The 22,748-nt window shown below is 43.3% G+C and overlaps 1 protein-coding gene across 2 annotated transcripts in view; it reads left to right on the forward strand.

The window, feature by feature from the left end:
* TRPM8 (transient receptor potential cation channel subfamily M member 8) overlaps window positions 1-20,604 on the forward strand; it is a 94,907-nt gene extending 74,303 nt beyond the window's left edge. The window contains exons 22-27 of one of the 2 annotated variants that reach the window (XR_012016769.1): window positions 4,497-4,687; window positions 8,944-9,043; window positions 10,086-10,119; window positions 14,626-14,718; window positions 16,501-16,551; window positions 17,388-20,604. Coding sequence is in view for 1 of the 2 variants with exons in the window: in XM_072796769.1 (XP_072652870.1) it covers window positions 4,497-4,687; window positions 8,944-9,043; window positions 10,086-10,119; window positions 14,626-14,676 (376 nt within the window). In the remaining variant the exon portion in view is untranslated. The remainder of the gene's footprint in view (window positions 1-4,496; window positions 4,688-8,943; window positions 9,044-10,085; window positions 10,120-14,625; window positions 14,719-16,500; window positions 16,552-17,387) is intronic. The other variant, XM_072796769.1, reaches the window with a different exon arrangement.
* Window positions 20,605-22,748: the final 2,144 nt, after the last annotated feature.

The following is a 22,748-nucleotide window of genomic DNA, read 5'->3' on the forward strand; positions in this document are numbered from 1 at the left end:
AACTTTGCAGACTCATTCAGGGGAAGCTGGCATCTTTAAAAGATGATATCTTACCATACAGAAAAAAATGGTGTAATTCTCCATTTATTCAAATATACAGTTTGGTGGTGATGTTTAATGGTTTTTTCCTATAGATCTGGAATATTTTTGGTCACTTTTTTTCCTAGCCATTTGTGATTGTGTGAGAGATATTTTTCTATTATTTTTTAACAAGTAATTTTTGATATGTAGTATTAAAGTTTTGCTTATTTATTTTGGAACAAGTCTCTTTACTTAATTATTTTTTTCCTCTTTTTTTTTTTTTTTTCAAAATCCTGTCATGGAAAGTTTCTCATATTTCTTATTTATTAAGCTCTTTTCTTTTTCTCCTACTTCTTTTTTTTTTTTCTAATGAGAAATGGATGTTGAATTTGCCAAAAGACCTCTAGCAACTAACGAAATGACATTTTTCCTTTTGATCTATGATGTATTATGAAAATGATGAATTATATAAATGATCTTAATAGTTAGTCATTCTCTGTTCTTTGGTCATGGCATATTATTCTTTGAACGTACTGCTGGATTTCATTTATGTTCAAGGCTATCTGAGTCCCGAACATTTGTTATCTCTTGGTAACATTTTCAGTGTCGGCAGATTTCTGAAACTTTGTCTCCCTGTGGGGGGCTCCTGCTTCCTCCTGTCCTGCTCAGCAGAGGGTGCTCAGGTGGTCTTTAGGGGAATGAGCTCAGTTATCACAGTACATGTCCTGCCAGCTGGGTAGCAGAGGGCACAGGATATCATTGGAGTAGTAGGGTTAGAAGCAACGTTGTGGAATTCCCCTCGGGGAAGACTCTGGATGGTCAGGGGCTGGCAGGGAGATAGATTCTCAGAGCCTGGTTGGGAGAGATGATATCTGAGCTGCTCTGGACATTTGGGTTTGCCGAGGAGGGGTGAGGGGTGCACTAGTATTGGCACCAGAATGTGGCCTATCCTCTACAGAAATGAAAGACAGTGTCTAAAGAATATAAAAATTTTATATTTTAACAAAGCAGTTAAGGCAGTGCTCCATTGTCAGCCTTCTCTGGGGAATCTTCATGTCTTTTTGGCTGAATCCAGAACTAATTTTGCGGGGGATAAAGCAGTTTGGAAGCTGCTTTCATATGGGGAAGGTGGGCCTCGGTATAAATAAACCTCAGCATGGCCAGCCCTAGAAATGTGTTATTTATGCAAAGCGGCTTTGGGGTATTAATGCCCAGTAATCAGCCAGCTCACCCCCTGGGATGTGGATAACAGTTTTTACTGTTTGTTTAGGAAAGGAAGGCAGCTCGTTGGATCCACCTGTGCCCCGAGAAGCAGAGCCAGTGGAGTTTCAACAGAAGGCCACTGGGCTGTCCTGAGGAACACATGAAGCAATGATAGGAGGCAGAGCTTTTCCTATTAGAGAATGATACAAATGAAGGCCTTAGTTTATGGGCATTGACCCGAATCCATTCTAGACTGGGGATTGGTGACTTTTTCTAGGAAGGCCTGCTAGAGTCTTTGCTGTGGCTAGATGCCAAGCATCCACGCCCACCTCTTTGCTTTGTAAAGGCCATTCTAAGTTGGCGATCCCTGCAAAACCGTGGAGGTGGGCTGGAGTTGGGCCAGTTTGCCAGTCCCTTTGCTAGATGACCTGGAAGACAGGTTTCCACTGCCTCTGAGTGACCAGTTAAGCCAAGATGCAAATCTCTTCCCACTGGAACTCTTCTCAGCCATGGTGCCATGCAGATATCCTGAGGAAGGGAGGGAGGCCCACCTGAGGGAGAGGCCAGCTTCCCCTACTCTTGACATGCTAAAAATCCCCCCTTCAGTAGGAGCTGTTAATTCCTTCCAGGTAGAACCTCAGAGAAGCAATATTGATGGACTAAAGTGGATGCTGTTGCTTTTTTGTGTTGGCCTATTAAGTCTTGGTTGTGGAAGGGGCAGTCAGTAGATTTCATTTCTGACTAGGTACCATGGTAGTTTAAGATACTCCTGGGGACAATAATTTGAATGGTGACACTTGTTCTGTCATGAAGTAATAGGCTGATTTCTGGCAAGTTCTTAGCCAGGACTTCATTCATCTGAGGTGTGTCCACTGTCCTCCCCATTGCAGTGAGGGGCCTTGCAGACGGAGCCAGCAGGGACTAGTGAGAACAAAGATATTTGAATTAGCCTCAAAGCCACCTGACCTACATTTGGAAGACACTGCAGGCTAACTGCAGGATTCACTCTGCTTCACTCTCGTATATCACAGCCCTGTTTTTCACCTAAAAAAAAAAATCTACCACATAGAACTGACATGAGAATCAGTCAAGTAACCATTTTGCATGCCTCATGTAGAAGCTTCTGTGCAACAGATGTTCAATAAACATTCATTTTTTCCCTGCAAAGAATGCATGCACCCTGGGCTTGAGTTTTAGGTGTTGAAGGGGCATGGGCTGCTAACACCTGTCCTGCACAGAATTTAAGACCTGAGGTATCTCACTCATCAGTAAACTCCAACAAGAACAAACCCAAGCTTGTAAGCAAAGCCAAAATTGTGATGTGTGTAGGTGAGTGTTTTGCTCGTGTGTAAGATCTTTTCTTAGCTAAAGGTACTGAAGTCTTTTTTTTTTCATTTGTTTTTATTGAAGTTCAATTTGCCAACATATAGTATAACCCTCAGTACTCATCTTAACATGTGCCCTCCTCAGTGCCCATCACCCAGTTACCCCAACCCCCCATCCACCTCCCCTTCTGCAACCCTTTGTGTTTCCCAGAGTTAGAAGTCTCTCATGGTTTGTCTTCCTCTCTAATTTTTCCCACTCAGTTCCCCTCCTTTCTTTTATAATCCATTTCATTATTTCTTATATTCTTCTACGTATGAGTGAAACCATATGGTGATTGTCCTCCGATTGACTTACCTCACTCAGCGTAATGCCCTCCAGTTCCACCCACATCAAAACAAATGGTGGGTGTTCGTCCTTTCTGAAAGCTGAGTAATACTGAAGTCTTAGACCATAATGTGCCACGGAGCAAGAATGAGGTCTCATAACAAACAGATCTGGGCTCTCTGCTTGTTCACCTCATTCAGGTTTGGCTTGTGAAGGTTTTTACCCAGAATTGGGAGAATTGAATGCATCCCCAGTCAGGCTTTGCTTATAAGAGATTTCAAATGCTGATTGCTCCTTCTTTGACTCTGGAGGGGTGATTTGATATCAGCAATACAAGTATTGTAGATGATTGAACTTCACATATGGTGAAACGCTTCATTTTCTTTAATTGAGTAGTCCAACCACATCCCTTGGAAATAAAGCATAGCTCAACACATTTCATAGCCCACTCCGTAAGGTGGCATTGTGCGGCAGTGAGGCCAACAGACGCTGGGCTGGATTGCAGGGTCCAGGTCCTGGCTTCATCACTTCTGAGTTGGGAGACTCAGACAATACTCTGCTACTTGCTGTGCCTCAGTGTCCTCATCTGTTCATTGTAGATGATAATGGGACTGACATCCTATAGAGAGTTGTTGGCAGATTACATCATTAATGTAAGTAGGTTGCTTAGGACAGTGTTAGCCATGTTGTAGTTGGTTTGATTTGTAACTGATAAATCAGTGGCACAATCAGACATTTCGCTGATCAATGGACATTTTTCCTATTATGTAAGTAATTCATGCCCATTGCGCAATGCTTGGAAAGCAAACAACGGAGGATAAAGAGCATTCATGACGTGTGCCAGGGATGACCACTGCTAATGATGGATATATTTCTCCCCGTGAGTTACGAGTTATGTATTGAGATTAAGTCTTAAGTATGAGTTTGAGCCTAATCATTTCACTTGACATGTATTAAAAGCATTTCCCCAAAGTATAAAAATTATTCATAATCATTATTTCTAACGACTTTGTAATGCAATCCTATTGATTAACCATTTTCTTAGTGTTGAACATTTCCGTTGTCCCATTCTATTGAAGCAGGAGGTTGGGTTATTTTCAGGACTGTATGTATATCCATCTCTCTATATATTTTTTCTCAGTGGCTCCTTGATCTTAGGTTAGATTTCCAGAAGTAAAGTCATGGGAGCAAAGAGATGAACATTTGTAAGGCCCTTGATAAATGTTAACAAACTTCCCAGATTGTTTACAGTTAAGCCTCCATTAGCAATCATGAGGGGCAAGTTGTTCCTAAGAGGGTCAACACCTTTGGCCTCTCTGTGGCTAACCTAGTAACAGACTAAGGACAAAAGGGAATCCTTGAAATACAATGTTTTTAACAGTTCACTGGGTGATAAAAGCAAAAGCCCCAAACCCCAAAAGTCAGACACAATTCTGGCCCAGCATGAGTGTGGGAGTGTCCGGGGCTGGGTTGTCCTGGCTCTGGTCTCACTGTGGCTTTGGCAATCCTGTTCTGGACGGAAGCTGTCACAGTAACACCTTGCCATCGATATTACTGTGCTTGCCAATGAAATGAGGAGGCCTGTGGAAGGCTGAGGCTTGCCCTTCTCTTCTTCCTTCCAGCTACACAGTGGGAACGGTCCAGGAGAACAACGATCAGGTCTGGAAGTTCCAGAGGTACTTCTTGGTGCAGGAGTACTGCAACCGCCTGAACATCCCCTTCCCCTTTGTGGTCTTCGCCTACTTCTACATGGTGGTCAAGAAGTGCTTCGGATGCTGCTGCAGGGAGAAACACGCCGAGCCTTCTGCCTGCTGTGAGTGGCTTAGCCGTCTGTGGTCGGGATCAAAAGCAGTGATTAATCGAGGGGAAGCGATGCCCGTGTGCCGGTTCCACGGGGCAACGGGGAGGAATTATTCACGGTGACGTCACCGCTCACATCTGTATGTGTGTAAAGATCCAGCGCCAGGCCAGCCCCTGGATGACTTGAGGGAAAGAGTAGATTAAGGGAGTGTGGCCGGTCTGCCAGGATGCTCTCCTGCTGGGAGAAGGCCTTGCAGGCGAGCATCATAATAACTACACAGTACATCGACCAAGCATGATTCATGGGACGGTGTCAAAACATGACTTTGTGTTTGCTTCTGGGAGATGTATTCTCTGCGAGGTGTTAGCCCCACTCCAGCAGAGCTCATGGCTTTCTGGTCGCTGCTGGAGAAATAGAAAGTCTTACAATTAGTTCACTACGTAGACAATCGACCTATTAACCAGCCCCTTAACTGCCATTCGGAGTTGGGGTGGGGAGGACTTCCCTTTTTGCTGTACCCCCTCTCAGCTGGCAGGGTTGTCAGGAAGTGTGGGCTGTTAGCTCTTTCCTCTCCTCCTCCGTTCTGTCCCACCCACCAGCGGCCAACACTGACCCTCCGTGGGTTGGAGCATGGGGAAGAAGGGGTGGAAAGAAGCAGAAAGTCTTTTCTAGAAACAGGGCTACTGTTCCAGGCCGGCTCCATGCTCTTTGACCTGGCATGTGTGTAAAATCCATCCCTTATTGTGTGAACACTTGGTGGGCCCTCCAGCTGTTCCTTGGCTGGCCCCTCAACAACCAGGACTTGGCAAGACTTTCTCTGGTGGCTGCTTCCCCTGAGCCTCTGAGTGCCAGGGCTCCTCTCCCCGATGGAGACCCACTTCCTTCCGGAAGTCAGGAATGCCCATAGCTCGGTTGGTTGTCCCTCTCCTGTGGCCATCCACTTCCTTAGCTCTGGCAAGGAAGAAGGGGCAGGAGGGCCCCACCCAGCTCCCTCTCCAGACCCCCGCTGTAGGATCCAGAATCTGTCCCTGTGGGATTCTCAGTCACACTCGGGTACACCCTCCTCGGGGACAGCTGTGTTCCCTGCGCCAGGCTAGGTTTTCCTAACACTCAATCCTGGAGCCACTGAGCCAGACACATCTTCGTAGCTCACAAACGTGTTTCAACCACATTAAGCAGGAATGGAGGGAGAGTCCTTTTTTTTGTTCATTTGGATGTTTGGACACAGAGAAAAAGACAAACAATGGATAAAAGTTGCAGGGAGAAAGATTTTGACTTGGTATATTTAAAGCAGTGTCCGACAACATGTGCTGTCAGAAAACGCAATGAATGGCTCTGTGAGGTCATGAGTCCCTACCACTGGTTGGATTCTGTCTGGGGCTGAGTGGATGGAAAGGCTATAGGGATGAAGATCCACTCTCCAAAGGTACACTGTGCTCAGTGTAGGATCAGTGGAACCAGACCAGTCAGCGTGTCATTAAGGACAAATGAGTCTTCTGAATTTGGGATGGGGTTGCGAAGGCAGGACAAAATGCATTACCTTCCCCTCCCAAACTTATTTAGTGAATAAGCAGAATTAGAATATAAAAATGAGAATCAGTTCCCAGCTTGGCCATCAAGCGGACAGAAGCTTTAGCTTCGAGAGGCAAATAGGTCAGAAATGAACTATGTGAATCTGTTTCCCTGATGGGCCCCCAGGAGAATGAGGATCTTACACCCATTTGAGAAGAAGATAGTGTAAGTTGTTGACATTCTCTCTCTTTGAAAAGTTCTTAGTCTCAGGAAGGAGTAAAGAACTAGAGGGAATGGGCGAGCACAGGAGGGCAGATCCTTCTCGCTCCAGCGTGCAGTGATGACAGGAGAGGGGGAGCCCAGAGCCCCATTTCCTCACTGGGGACACTTCTGGAGGTGCCTCCTCATCATGCATTCATTTGTTTCTTCCTGGAGATCACTAATTCGAGAAACCGCAGCGCTCTGTGGTTGCCAGAGCCTCTCGTGGTCATTGATTTCCCAAATTCACTTTGTTTTTTTTTTGTTTTTTTGTTTTAAAGATTTTATTTATTTATTCATGAGAGACATAGAGAAGGAGACAGAGAGAGGCAGAGACACAGGCAGAGGGAGAAGCAGACTCCATGCACGGAGCCTGACGTGGGACTCGATCCCGGGACTCCAGGAGGCCCTGGGCTGAAGGCGGCGCTAAACCGCTGAGCCACCGGGGATGCCCCCAAATTCACTTTGTATTTGCCTGCACGTGAGGGGGCCGTCATGGGATTTAAGCTCAAAATTGTCCCTCTTTGGAGAAAAGAGCAAGATTTTTCAAATAACTTTTTGGAAAAAGGAGAATCCAGACTTCCATATTGGGTATGTTCTGGTGACCTCCTCAAGTAATCATGAAAAGGTATGCTTGCTACCCAGTAATCACACTTTTATAAAATATATTGCTTTCCGTGATTAAAAAGTAACCCATGTTCATTACAGAACACTTGAAAAGTACAGAAAAACACAAATAAGAAAGAGCAAGGACACATGTAACCCGCCACCCAGAGATAAATATTGCCGACACAGTGGTAGATACCATTATTTTTGGTAGATTCTATTATTTTTGTGTGGGCGTGTAATAATGCGGTTGTTCTGCGAAGACACATTTATAATCTAATCTGTTCATTTGGCTAATGATATATCATGAACATTTTCCATATCCCTAAATATAAATCTATATGACAGTTTTGAACGGTAGAGTATCCCGGCCTATGGATGCGCCAGATTTGATGTAACCAATCCCTTGCTGTTAAATATGTCAATTGTTTTGATTCTTTCAACATCATACAACACTATGATAAACAGTTACATGCCTTCATTTTTTAGCACATCAATGATTTTTTTGCCTTGGTGTTATTTATAGGAGAGAAACTTCTAGATAAAGATATATACAGGTTTAAGTCTTTTGATATCGTCTGCCACACTCCTCCTCCACCTTCTCATCCATCATGCTCGAGGGCTGTAACAATTTGCACATTTTTCCCAGTATATGAGAAGCCTGTTTATCCACATCTTTGCCCACACAGGCTATAGTTATTACTGTAGACTCTGCTAATTTCCACTTTGGTTGGTGAAAATGCCATGTCATCATCTCAACAGCATTGTTTTGACTGCTAGAAAAATTGGCCATTTTTTCTTGGTCATTAGTCATTGTTGCTCTTTGGCCATCTGTGTTCAGGAGCATGTTGATCCTTTCCATGTTGATTTTTAAGTACTCCTGCTGGGCTTCTGCATACATTTAAGTTTGAGGAAAAGACACTGGAAATCACTTTGCTGGGAAAAATACAATGAAAATAAATTCAATTAGAAATCATTTTCTGTAAATCTCTATTTACTATATAGGATTTGCTTAAATCCTGTCACTTGCATGATTGGCTGTCTTTGATCCCCAACTAATTCTTTTTTAATCCAGGAAGATCTTATAATTTAAAGGCAATTGAAAAACAGAACTAGATAGATCTTTTTCCAACTGGACACCTGCATGACCATATGTTCTTTTCTTTCTCCATGAATTCACATGGAGGATTGCTGTCCATTGCACCAGTAGCTAAAACACAGGTGCCATGTTGATCTGTTACTTTGCTTGCCTTCTGAAAGGCCCAAGTACTGTAAGAAACTGAACTAAGAATCTTGTTGGAACATGCCCCCAGGGCCGATTCTATAGCAAGCTTTGTCTTAGATGAAAGGAAAAGACTAGACCTAAGAATTTTCCTTGAGGTCCACACCCAGACTGCATATTTCACAAGGGAAGGAATGATGTCCAGGGCTTATTTTCCTCTCCTCCAGAGTTTCTATGCCAGTTTTAGGTTTAGAGTAGCAATCCATCCATAATTATCCAGCAGAGGGGTTGATTTAGCATTTGTATGTCATCAAAATGAAAGAGGAGCACATATAAAATGCGAGGACAAAATTCATTAGTGAAATGATTTTGCTAAGTCACAAAACACACAGACAGGCTTTAGATTGATCTCTATTTAGAATAAAGATTGCATTCCTATTTCATTCAGGCAGCTCCAATTCCTCATTGTTACCAAGAAATTCATTAGCATTCCATTGCTCTGCTGCTGTCACTAGTAAGTAACATTACTCAGATCAGCCTGTGTGGGACGAATCTAATTCTTCTGACTCCAGGGTATCACAAAATGACTAGCAGGTGTTGATTTAAGAGGTAAGGGGCAAATGAAACAATTTGAATGTGTTTTTTTTTTTTTTTTGTCTCATTATTCAAGGTTTCAGAAATGAAGACAATGAGACTCTGGCATGGGAGGGTGTCATGAAAGAAAATTACCTTGTCAAGATCAACACGAAGGCCAATGACACCTCACAGGAGTATGTCAGTAGTTCACTTCTGCTTTGTGAGGCTCCCCTTGTATACATAAGTTGCTCATTTGTGTAAAGTCAAAGAGAACTTATAGCAGAAAGAAATAGCACCCAAAAGATATGGCCTAGGCAATTGAAGATGACAAACGCCTAAGTGTGTGCCGGCCTTGGCCTTTCGAGAAGGGCAGAACCACCCACCTGCCGTCCTGATTGTTTTCTAAGGCCCTGGGGAAGAAAGAGGTAGTTGGGGACTGCAGAGCGGGGCCTTGGGATCAGGTAACAAGAGCATGGATCTCTCTGCCATGGCCGCAGAGGTGAATTCAGGGAAGGCCCACAGATCATGGGCAGTTGGCATGATCTTGCAGGTGCCACATGCATGTCTCTGTGACGAAGAAATAGATTCAAAAACGATTTGGTAGATGTGTTACAGACTGTCCTCGAGAAGTCCTGGACATCATTTATGTATCACGTGGAGTTATTATCAACATCCCATAGAACTAGATAAGCCACAGCTAAATCCATAGATGGTCCCCATGTAATGCGTCATGCTGAGCCTCTCGAGTGTGCCCTTCTTATTAAGCAGGTTAACGTGGCGAACAATCTGATGTTGCTCTTACTGAGAGCTCCAAACATACCTCAAAAATTTGCTCTAACAAAGAAAGAGTAAATATAAACACAACCAATTCCTTTGCTAAGTTCAACACAGCCACTGGGACACACGGCATAGATGGCGCGCTCTTTCTCTTTGAGTAAGAGGGGGACCCCCTAAGCACTTCTCCATTCCTGGACTCCAAGATCTTGATTTTGGAAAGGTAGGATGGACCTTATCCCCCTCTCAGCAGAGGTAGCATGTATTTGCTTCTAACTGGGGTGAGGGTGGGGTTCTGGCGGGAGCTGAGGAGAAAACCGCAGCTGACATGAATTTAGTGGAAAATAAAACTGATCTGTGTTTTGTTCTTTAAAAGACTATAAAATGGACTCTAATACCTTTTTCTCCCCACGCCCCAACCCTCTTCTCTTGTTCTCTCTCTCTTCTTTAACTTCTTTGAAGAATGAGGCATCGGTTTAGACAGCTGGATACAAAGGTATAGTTCTGATAATAGTTTGGGAAACACTTTTTTTAAAGTCTGTGTTATCCGGGGCACCAGGGTGGCTCAGTCAGGTAAGTGTCCAGCTCTTAGTTTGGCTCAGGTCATGATCTCAGGGTCCTGAGATCGAGCCCTGCATCTGGCTCTGCGTTCAAGGTGGACTGGACTCTGCTTGAGAGTCTCTCTCCCTCTCCCTCTGCTCCTCCCCCCACCCATGCTCTTGGGCACTCTATCTCTCTCTAAAAAAAAAAAATAATCTGTATTATCTTGGAGCTTTCAGCTCAAGGCCAGTGGTTGTGGTCTGAAAACAAAAGAAATTAATTATGAAAACAACAACAACAACAAAAGATAGTAGTGACCCTATTCCATATTCATCTTTCTTCATTCACTGTGTGAGGTCTGGATGCTGGAATGGAGCTGTTTCTCGGATGTTCCTGGCCCCTGTGGACAACAGAGCTGGAGTCCCACGTCCATGGTCTCTGAACCCTTTGATGTCTCTGTCTGGCCCAGGGCCTCTTCTCTTTTTCTCAGCTGTGAAAGCAGGTGTAAGATGCTTGTAGTTACAGAAGCACCAGCAAGGCTCAGAAGAGCGATTTGGGAGTCTAGGAGCCTCTGTGCTTGTCTTCGATGCTGCTCTAATTTGCTAACTATTTAATTTGAAGGGCACTGCAGATGCACGAATACACATGTGAACGTGAGGCGTAGGAATAGTGTGCCCACATCCATCCTGAGCTGGGTGGCCGGCAATTATGCTTATCTGTAGCAGAAATTACAATCGATTCATAAATACTGGATCCTTGTTAGGCTCTGTGGAGGAGATGATAACCTGGTATTTTATCATGGTATTTTGAGAATAGCCTCCTGGATGATGACATTCACTTTCCCTCCCAGCGCTGTGCTGTTTGGTGGCTGGGCAGTCCCCCATCTGGTACAGCAGAAGCTCCAGCACCCCGCGCCTTGTCTGGACCAGTAGGGTCTCAATGAACATTTGCTGAGTGAATAAATGACCAAAAAGTGCCCCTCGTGGAGCTCTTACATGAGAATTTACCCACTTCAAAGATTCTTGGTTATTTATGGGTTATTTGCCACTAGCATTCTTAGAAACCAAGGCTGTGTTTTCGCAGTGCTCACCTCCTGAAGTCTGGTCCTGACAGGACACTATGTCTTACCTAGTTTCTTCCAAGTCCCCCCAGAGTAGCTCTTCTCTTCCTTCTGCGCCTTCTTCTCCTTTCCTTTCTCTGGAAATTACACATTGGAGTGAACCAATACATTGGTGTATTTTGTGTTGACAATCAAATGCTTTGCTATATAAAAAACAACCCCTACACCTCAGTGGCTTCAAACAATCGTTTTATTTTGCTCTTGCTTTTTTCTGTGGGTCAGGAGTTTGGGAAGAACTCAGCTGGGCCGTTCTGCATCTTGTGGACTCAACTGGGTTTATTGGGCTGGATTTAGCTGGTGGCAAGGCCGGGATCTGGCATCCCAGTGCTCCTTGTGTGGCTTGTCTCTCACCCGTGACATCTGATTCTTGTGGCTCTTGGACTTGTCACCACATGGCCATCTTGAGGCAGGCCCCCTTCTCACATAGCAGCTGGCTTCCAAGAGTGAGGAAGCAGAGACTGCCATTCTCTTGAAGGCTAGGCCTGGGCCTCCTGTGATGTCACTTCCACCAGAGTCTATTGATCAGAGCGGCCACAGACCAGCCCAGATTCAGTAATCCACCTCTTGAGGTGAGAGTGGCACGTGGGGACAGGCAAAAAAAGAACTGGAGGCAGCTTTGACCACACGCTATCACACAATAGGTGTATCTTGTTGCAGCTACTCTCATTCTGATGTTGTGTTTTGATCATTAATGAAGGGACTGGGAAGGTGCCCATTTTATTGGCGTTGAGTGCTGTATGTAAATGATCATGCTAGGATGCGTATCATGATTATAATCAATGGAGAGGGAAAAGAAAAGTGCTAGGTATTTTTTAAAGATTATAGAAAATTTAGAGAATATGAAGAGAATGTATGAAAGGAGCAATAGGGGTTAGAATTTTAAGGTTGAGTACGTTAGATATATATAACTTATAACGAATAATATATATCCTTGTATGATATATTCACTTTTCTACCTCTTATATTTATATTTAAATATATTGTCCACTGTTTCTGTGGCTAGACCACGTAGTGCATAATATTTCCTGAGCACCTGCGATGTGCCAGGCATGGGGCTAAGTGCCATCAAAGCAGAGGTGGCCTTCAAATGTCATGAATGGACCCTTTGTGAAGTCTTGTGGTTATAGGAGCTGAATTGTGTAGGATTCGAGGGCAACAATGATTTTCAATGCAGTATCTGGCACACATTCCACAGATTGCCTGTGTCTGCGTCAGCAGGGAGCAGGGTCAGCAGCTGTGAAGGGCCTGAGTCCAGAAAAGCATGGAGTGTTCCGGGCAGCAAACGAGGGGCAGCGTGAACCAGTGGAGCTCCGGGTGGGAGGAAGTGGGGGCGGCTGGGCCATCCTGTGTGGAAACTTGCCTCTGTCAAGTTGATTTTATCCCCATGCAGGGGAAGGCTCTGCAGAGTTTTAGGCCAAGAGGGACACATCTGGTGGACTCTTCTTTCAAAGACAACCCCGAGCCATCAGGATGGCCACACAAGAGCAGGTTAAACAGTGTGGTTTGGGAATAGAAGGATCTGGACTCATCTGGGTGTTGTGTTTGTGGAGAAAACAGGCCATTTTTGGTTGTTGTGTTGTTTTTACTCATGGTCTCACTTGGGGCAGCTTTGCGGGGAGAGAGAGAGAGCAGGAGCCTCGGTCCTCCTGGACACTACCAGGCTTGGGTCAGAGGTCACTGGGTGAACTAGGGCACTGGACAAGCTGACTTGATTCCCAGGGACCAGGTTGATGTGGGCTGAGACCTCCTGACCACTGAGGGTCTGGTGGTGACAGTGGGCCTGAGCTGTGGGGGCTGTGGGAGGTGGGGGCTGAGCAATTCATTTGTCACTTAGAGCACAATTGGAGGCTGTCCACACACATGTGTGGGCCAGGAATCCCCTGGGCCCTCAGAAAAGAGCTTGCAGTTTCCCTCCCCTTTGCATGTGCTTGGCTGTGGAGCTCAGCCCCTTTGCTGGTTCCTACCAGCAAATGCACTGACGCTGTGCTTTTGTAGGTTTAGGTGGGTCTCAGGGAAGCCTCAAACTGCGCAGGATTTCACTACCTCTTTCCCTGCTTCTCATCCTGCCCCCCTGCCCCCTCTCCTTTTTATTCCCTCCTCCATCCTGTTACCCCTTCTCTTCTGAGCAACAAAAAAGTCACCCCTTTCCATCTACAGAGAACTTCAGGAATCATCACCTGTTTCTTGAGCAAGCTCTCAGAATCTTACATCTGCTTTAAACAGTTTATTAAAGTCATTCTACCATCAACAAATACAGGGCTCTCCCCAAGCCCCTCTAGCGAATAAAAATTTCTCCATCTCATTATACCCCAAAACAAAGTCATTTGCAATTGACCTTAGGTCTGTAAGTAGGGATCTTACTAGACCTTCTTTATTTTAGGCAGCTATTAGCCCTTATGGATTCTTTTTGTTCCTGGAAAAAAAAAGAAGAAGTTAAATGAAAAGATTATTACTGGACATAAGTCCAAGATAAACACAGATTTTTTTTTCCTTGAGCAAGAGATATGGCAAGTGAGAAGCTGACTGTACAGAAGTTACACTATGTCCATGAGCTTTTACCAAGTATACTGATAAGGCATGTAATTTAAAACGAGCTTCATTCATCTTGTGTCATGAGCTTGTGAAAGACCCACGTATTGAAAATAATTTTATTATGCTTTTTACTTAAATTGTTTGGCTATTTATCCTTTTTTTGTGGGAGTAGACACTTTGCAAACATTTGATTTATTTATAGTGTATCATATTATTATTAAAGATTTTATTTATTTATTTGAGAGAGAGAGAGAGAGAGCACAAGCAGGAGGAAGGGCGGAGGGGAGGGAGAAGCAGACTCCCCCACTGAGCAGGGAGCCCAATGCAGGGCTAGATCCCAGGACCCCAGGATCATGACCTGAGATGAAGGCAGATTCTTAATTGACTAAGCTACCCAGATACCCCTGTCTCATATTATTTTTATTAGTATTATGCTTTTATCAAGGTGAAACTTTTTTGGTATCTTATAATTTTATTAATGTTAATTACATATGATATCATTATTTCTATGTATTATTTCTCTGTGTGGTTAAAACCTGTCATTGCTATTTAAGAACCATTATTGATTTGCCTTTGAGGAAAGCTCACACTCCTTGGTGTTGATATTTGCTAGTGACATGATTTCAGAAAGTAAGCATTGGACAGGACCCATGTCACCTGCCACTCATTCTGCCCTGTTCCCGGATGTGCCATACTTGCTGTTTTGTATCTACATCTGTTTCATGGAAAAACCATAGAGTAATCATTCAAATCACTGAAAGTTGAAAAATTCATCTTAAGACCAGTTCTATTTTTCCCCCCCTTTCCAAGATTAATGATCTCAAGGGCCTTCTGAAAGAGATCGCTAATAAAATCAAATAGAACTTCATGGACTGTACTGGAGAAAAACCTAATTATAGCAAGGTAAGTCATTTTAATGGGCTATATTTTTGTTATGAAAATTTACATATTTCAAGACTAATTTAAAAGCATGGTATTTTTGTCTCGGTTATTTTATTTTCCTGTATTATCAGGTTTGAAAATAATGCATTGTTTAAAAAATTCGAACAATATAGGGATATAGGAAGGAACAAGTAGAAGCCTCTCGTCATCTTTCTTTCCCACCAATTTCGCTCCCTAGTAGAGGTCAGCACTGCCAGCAATAGGGAACAAGTATCCTTTTGAATATTTTAAAGGCACTCACAAACTATATAGTTATTTTACCATTAACTGAATTGAGGTAAAATGTGTACATCATTCTCATGATACACTATACACTACGTATATTTACTGCTATGGGATATCTAAATGTATATTGATCATCTTTTTCCTACCAAAAATGTTTTAGTGAGACATTCAAGGCCTTTCAGCAATAGTTCATTTGCACAGTAGAAATGTAATTCAATTAACGGCAGTTGAGCCTGAGACTTTGCTCCATGGTCTTACCATTTGCCTTAATGATGTTTTTTCATTACCTGTCCAAATTCTGAACCTAAACGTTAAAATATTAACAGGTAGATTTAGGGGAACACAGCATTGGGGATTCCATTTGACTAGAATTTTTTTAAGAAAGTGAATTGCAAGGAATGGAAGCACAATTAAGACTTTTACCATCTTCCCTCCCTCCCTCCCTCCCTCCCTCCCTCCCTCCCTCCCTCCCTCCCTCCCATCCTCCCTCCCTCCCTCCCTCCCTCCCTCTCTCCCTCCCTCCCTCCCTTCCTTCCTTCCTTCCTTCCTTCCTTCCTTCCTTCCTTCCTTCCTTCCTTCCTTCCTTCCTTCCCTCCTTCCTTCCTTTTCCTTCCTTCCTTCCCTTAATATTTGCTGAGTGCTCACTAACTTCTCAGACAAGTCTTGTGTCAGGACCTGTGCTGGGGCTAAGACCCTGATCACAGGCCATGCACTAAACACACTGCAGAATTTCTCTTCTCAGATTGATTGTGTCACGGGAGGAATTGTGTTGCATTAGGTTCCTTTTGATATTTCTGGTCACTCCATACTTTTCCTTGGGTTCTGACAATTATGGATCATATATGGGGGACTTTGTTAGAGCAAGACTGATGCATGTTTTATATAATCTGAAAGGCAGGTAACAACAGGCCTTACATATTAGGAGGAATGTATTTCAACTCTTTAATAATGCAGTTTAGTGAAAATAATATTAGACCTTAAAATAAATTATAATTTGAGCTTGAAGCATTTGTCATTTTGTTTAATTTATGAGCTAAAATGTGTTTTAAAAAAACCAGGAAGAGATAAGAACAAATTAAACATGATTTTAAAAGAACCATGAAAGATAGAAAAGATCAGAAAAGATCCAAAATGAGATATGCATCCACCTCTTACAGCCCCAGTGTCCTCAATTCTTCTCTTCAGATGTGTTGACTGTAAGTAAAATGAGCAAACACGCTGGCTTCTTATCGACTTGCCTTTTGCTAAAACTTTATTTTTTATTAATATATGGAGAATTAATGAATTGGTGAATGAAAGTGAATTGGGAAAAGAACATTCCTCCATTTCTTTGTGGGCCACCCATAAAAAAAGAGGATGAGAAGAGGAATGTCTGAGAAAAGGGATACTCCATAAATTCATAACCACTGATATCTTTAGAAACAATGAATTTGACATGCCCAGTTTTTTTGTATATTTATTTCTTCTCAATATAAGACCATTTTCTTTTTCTTTTTCTTTTCTTTTTTTTTTTTTCAGTTGTCTGCCTGGCATATCCTTGAGAAGTTCATGCACAATGTAATTTTATAGGTAACCGTCTACATGCAGCTAAAACATTATTCTTGTAGTGTCTCTCTGATACTTCTGTCTCTAGAGGGTGAAAGTAATCTTTTTGGGGATGGGGCAAGGAAAGAGAATGCCAGCTGTAGGTGGGAGTGAACTGGTGTTGGTAGGGACAGGTCTTCACCAATTTGCTCATTGGGGCTCTCCATCCCTAAATCAGCCTTTAATCTAGTAGTTTGGGATAAAATAAACAGATTGCTGTATATATATTTTCCCTTCTCCCACACTAAGGTTGAAAGGAATTAAGAACTGAATATAGAACAAAGCCATTTGTTTTCTCATACCTTTATACTTAGAGTGGACCCAAGGACCTAGGAAACATAGGGGATAGACAGTCACTGGAAATGGTTTGATCTCTACATAATAATCCATTGCACCTTGCCTTTGCTACACTGAAATTCTGGCTTAGTGAAAGAATTTGAAGTTCTTTTGGGTGTCATAATAAAACTGATTTCAAGAAATCATTGCAATTCTTAACTTTATTTTCAACTCACCCTTTTATTAATGGAACACTACTCAGCAAATCAAGCACTTGGAAACTTTCTGGGTCTTCACCTGGGCTGAGCCGAGCCTCTGTCTCTCACCTGTTATCATTGTGTTCTCATGGCTAACTGGTCAGAACTCACATCTTTAAGAGAAAAAAATTGTCTCATAGCCACTTCAATAGCAAAAGAAAATCAATTTTTGGAAGTGTATTTGGACTCATGCCCAGTATATTACCAATATATTTAGAAGCAAATCATCTCCTGAGAGCGGATGTGGGGAGTTCGTTCTTAAAACCGTGTTCTTTCTCTGTTTCACAGGTGACACCAGAAATCGAAGTGGGAACCAGTCAAGAAAAGCTGATGAACAGTTTTGTTACTGACTGCTCAGTAAGAACTGTTCAGGCCGTGGGTATCTAGCAGATGGCTTTCATCACCCCAGTGTGCTCAAATCTGGGAAACAGACGTGTGATTGGTTTCACACGAGAAGATAGACACACAGGAAGAGCTTCCCCTGAAGGCCACCCTGTTACTTCCTGAGTCTCCACCACTCATACCCACTGCGGGTCATCTTAGAGTGTGTTCCTGCACTCTTCTTCTTTCTTCACTTTTCCTACTTCTAACTCTGTGCATATTACATCTCTCCTGCAAGGGGGTCATGCCTTCCCTCCCATACCTTTGTTGTTCCATCAATTCTTGGCTGCCTCCCTTTTTGGAGTGTGTGACTCATTAGTGCGCATGTTGTTAAATGTCTCCCCAGTCAGGGCAGATTCTAAAACATGGTGGAGCAAGAGGACCCTGCTCTTCTCAGGAAAGACTATTCTCACTTCTTTCTCATTAGGCTTTTTAACTATCGCAGGAGGTGACAACTTACCCTCTCACACTTCACCAGGAGGTCCCCGTTCTTAAAGATGTGAAGAATCACCCCAAAATGGGACCTTGAGAGGCACCCTTGATTTTGTTTTCAATGGGTGCTCCCGACTTCTCTTATTCATTCTTTTTCCTAGTAAAAATAATTCATGGATATTATAGAAAATTCAGACTACATAGAAAAGTAAAAAGAATATAAATAGTCCCACTAGTGGTTAAAGATAATCACTGCTAACATTTTAGGGTGTGTTACCAAATCTATTTTTTTCTGTGCATATTTTATTTCTCTTATAAAGTTTTACATGATGTCATCATACCACATATACAGTTTTTTATAAGCTTTTTCACTTAGCATTTTATCAAGGACTTCTTTGGTTATATTCATGGTCTTCTTAAATGTTATATTAAGGATTCAACCTCCAGTGATTTCCAGCTGGTCACTGAAGGCTGTTTCCAGTTGGTCGGTGGGATGAGCATCTTGGTGCATGAATTTTTTTCTGCATTTGGGAAATTTTCCCATAGTTAGACTCCTAGGAGTGTATATTGGTCATCAAATCATTTACAGGGCTTTTTCATAAGTAGCAAATAGAAATGATTAATTTTAGTCCAAGATATGAGATACATGAACTTAGAACTCTTCACATAAGGTATTATATTTAATCCTTAGTTTAGGCAGAAATACACTTAAACATTGCAAATGGTGAAGGTATTTGTGTAGAATTGGGGAGATCATCTTGTTGAACACTTCTAGTGCCAGCTTCCTCTGGAGGTGGTGGTATCTTTGCCCAAAAGACGTGCTAGAAGAACATAAGGCATTTTAAGTGTCCATAATTAGTTTTCCCAGCTTTGAATAGACTATAAACTCAGGAGCTGAAGAAGGAAATCTTAGAAGGAAGCTATTAAAAGATCATCTAATTAGAAAACTACAAAAGTACGGACCAAAAAAAAGTGTTTTATCATTTTGTCTGGGCTTTAGTTAAAATGATTACTCACAATATTCAAAATGTTGGCAGGGAATGAATACATGGGAATGAATGGTTTTTTACTTAAACCTTATTAATGGCTTAAAAGGGAAATCCTCTTCAGTAGAGTTGATGAGTTCATGGTTTCAGATGCTAAAAGTAGATGGAATAAAATTTATATGGCAAAAATCGCCAATGAGTGGAATTTTGAAAACTTCTCTGTTAGTGGTTTCACTATGGCAACTAGAATATCTGCCTTTTCTGAAGCCACCAAGAAAAGTCTTAGGTCATCTCTGCGCTGCCTGGGAAAAAGAAAGTAGGTGGCACTGTGTCTGTGAGATTGTTCAGGGAGAAACAGCAGTCTCAACCTCTTACCCTTGTTCAAGCAGTGAATCTGAATAAAATCAGAAAATCAAACTGGAAACCTCTCATAAGACAAAATTTAGCATAACTGTGGGCTGACCCCCCCTTCAATGTGTTTGTCCATATACTCCTATTTCTGCTGCCCGAGTTTTTGTTAGTGTAAGAAAGAGACCTACACGCACATTAGTATCAGCAACACAGGAAATTTCTCCTATTGGTGCTGATAATGGAGAGCCTGGGCAATATTCAGAATTCACTGGTCCTAGAGATTTCAAGAAAGCTCGGTGTTTTCAACTCAGCTTGTCTGGTAGATGTCTTCACATGGCTATGCTACCTGATGTTTGCAGATGCAAAGTCATTCCTTTAAGAGAAGCTCACGGAAATAGCACAGGTACCGATCATACTTCTAACCAAAGCCGCTATGCCTTCCTGTGCGTACCCACTGTGTCCTGAGCACCAGCCCTGGTGGTCCTGCAACTTGGTTTGATTGAGTGTGTTAATGAATTAAATGACATAGAGGAACTGTCAGGTGTTGCTTTTGTCATTTTATTGATAGTGGAAATAAAATAAGATTACCTTTTTTTTTTTGAGAAAGCAGTAAGGATTTTTATTGTCAACACAAAGAAGAGATGTAAGCATAACAGAAGGCAGAAATAGATTAATGAACATTTTAGATTCCAGGGCCTTTCTATGGAAAGGTCAGCTCAGCTCCTTATGTAGACATGATACTATCAAAACAAAACCAAAACCAACCAAAAAAACAAAAAGAAAACAGAATTTGAGACAGTGTTTAAGACAATGACCAACATGTACATGGCGAGAGGAGAAATAAAAAGGTGGCTTCCCTAGTTCTATTTCTCAGTAAGTTATATATTTATAAATATTTGGGACTCTTTGTGGAAGGCAATGATTTCAGATAGAAAAATTTAAAATTTCTCCGCCTCCCAGAAAAAATAAAGTTTCAAGCATGGCCCAAACAAGAAAATCAAAATAGGGTGATGCTAGTTTCACACAAAACTCAAGACTATAATTTAAATGTAGGTACCACTTTCTTTACTTAAAAAAAAAAAAAAAAAGTAACATCCATTTATCTGCACCAAAACAGTAGACTGAATTTTCTCCCTTAGGAAGTTTTCAACCAAACCGAAGTTAAATTAATCTCACTTTAAAAAGCACAAAAAAGGAGGTGCCTGATGGCTCAGTCGGATAAGCATCTACCTTCAGCTCAAGTTATGGTCCCAGGGTCCTGGGATCAAGCCCCACATCAGGCTCCCTGCTCAGTGCAGAGTCTGCTTCTCCTGCCCACGTGTGCTCTCTGGTTCTCTCTTTGTGTCAAATAAATAAAATCGTTTTTTAAAAGTGCAAAAAAAGATATGCAAGACCATGTTCATTCTGTGGCGCATAAAAGAGAAGCGTTCCTACAACAGCCCTGGTGAGAAATAGCTAAGGAATGGGGTGGTCTGTTAGGCCGACCAAAACGTGAGGACGCTCCAGTTTCAGCACAGGAAGAGGGGGTCCCTGCCAAGTCTGGCTGTTAACTGTACCCAGGTCTCAAACAGATGTCAGGTCTCCCAACTGACAAGGCCTGAGGACACAGAAGAGCACAATTAAGAGGGCCAGGGTTGAAACTAGCCTGTGAACACTCTATTCCATGATTTGCCCACGCTCCCACTGGTAGTGGTCAGGAAACCAAGAGGCCCCAGTTCTGGAACAACACAAACACTATTTACCCAGTAAGCAATGGACAAAGGTCTTGTCTACGGTAAACAACACAAAGATGGGTGATGAGGTCCCCATACTTCACTGCAGGGATTACTTAGTTTCACTGTAAACTAACCAGTAGAGATGGCTTCTTCCGCACAAGGACAAGCTTTGTGTTAACATTTCTCAAAAACCAATTATGTGTCCAGCTTTGGCCTTGGTTTCCGAGGTCTACAAAAAACAAACAACAACACTTCCCGTGTCAGAACCGAGGTAAAAGGGGAGCCAGGCACCAGATGCCCTCTATCCAGAGCCCCTGGGGTACACTGATCACTGGAAGTCAGTGGGTGTAAGCGTGTTCACGTCACAGGGTTTGAGATTATGGTGGTTGTGTCTTCCCATCTTGGGTGGCTTGACGATTGCTGGGTCTTTTTTTTTTTTTTTTTTTAATTTTTTTATTTATTTATGATAGTCACAGAGAGAGAGAGAGAGAGAGAGAGGCAGAGACACAGGCAGAGGGAGAAGCAGGCTCCATGCACCGGGAGCCCGACGTGGGATTCGATCCCGGGTCTCCAGGATCGCGCCCTGGGCCAAAGGCAGGCGCTAAACCACTGCGCCACCCAGGGATCCCCGATTGCTGGGTCTTTGGCCATTCTGGCGGCCCAGACAATGATGAGTTCCCCTGGAGAAGGCTTCAAATTCCTTAGTTGAGTCAGATTCGTTTCCATAGGGATTTTGTTCCCAAGGTTACATGGGCTGACCTCTCTAAACCGGAGTCCCCCATATGTCACCACCCCTCAGACATATTTAACTCTTTCTGAGGTTAAAGAGATTCCCCTTGTGCTCTCACAAGAGGTTCTCAGGATCTGTCTTGGGGCCAACACGGATGTCTGTTGTTCACAACCCCGTGGATAATGGAGCCTCCGGCCCAGCCTGGGGCATGATTTCCTTGCTGAAGGTGGGACCCTCTTGCTCCAAAGCTGTCACATCGGTGCCAGGGAGAATTGAAGGAGTGTGTGTCCCCCTACCCCTCTCAGCTTCTTCGGAGTCTAGTGGGGACAGAGCTGCTGGTCGCCATGGAGATGGCCTCTGCCCACAGCCTCTGTCTCAAAAATAAAAGTCTCAGAAGTTGGGCCCTCAGCCCAGCTGGTGCTGATAGCAGAGATGAGCAGCCTACCAGCTCCCCCGCCCTGGGCCTTTGTTCTCCTGAAGATGGAAATCTTTAGGGGAAAAGCAACCTTTGGTGGCCTGCTCCGTTTATCAATCAGACCAGAGCGCCCCCCCCACCCCCCCCAAAGTCCCAGCTTGATCTGAAACATCTGTGGTTCGGAAATGTGCCCTCTGCTCTGATCCACACATTTATAGCATCAGTTTTTTTTTTTTTAATCAGTTTCTTCCCCCTGCAGAAGTCTTGTTTGACAAGGGGAAATCTCCCCCCCACCCCCCGCTCCCTTATATGTACAAGGTGCTGTCATTCACTGTCCCCTGGGAGCATTTCCTGGGTCCTAAAACTGGTTTAGAATGAATGGAAGCAACTGGACGCCCCTGCCCTCCCCTGTCTTGCTGTCTCCCGGGGGAGAGGGGATGGATTTAAGAAAGCAGAAGCAACACCGCAAAGCAGGTCTCCTGGGGCAGGCACAGACGCAAGGGCCGTGGGAGGCAGCCTAGGGAGGGATCGTGCAAAGGATTTGAGAAGCACCTGCTGGGGCTCAGGATGGAGGAAATTGGCTTCCCCCAAATTCTTCTCTCAGAGATCACTCCTGTATTTGCACAAACACCCGGAGAA

Source organism: Canis lupus, chromosome 24, assembly GCF_048164855.1.
Source record: "Canis lupus baileyi chromosome 24, mCanLup2.hap1, whole genome shotgun sequence".
Classification (NCBI taxonomy): domain Eukaryota; kingdom Metazoa; phylum Chordata; class Mammalia; order Carnivora; family Canidae; genus Canis; species Canis lupus.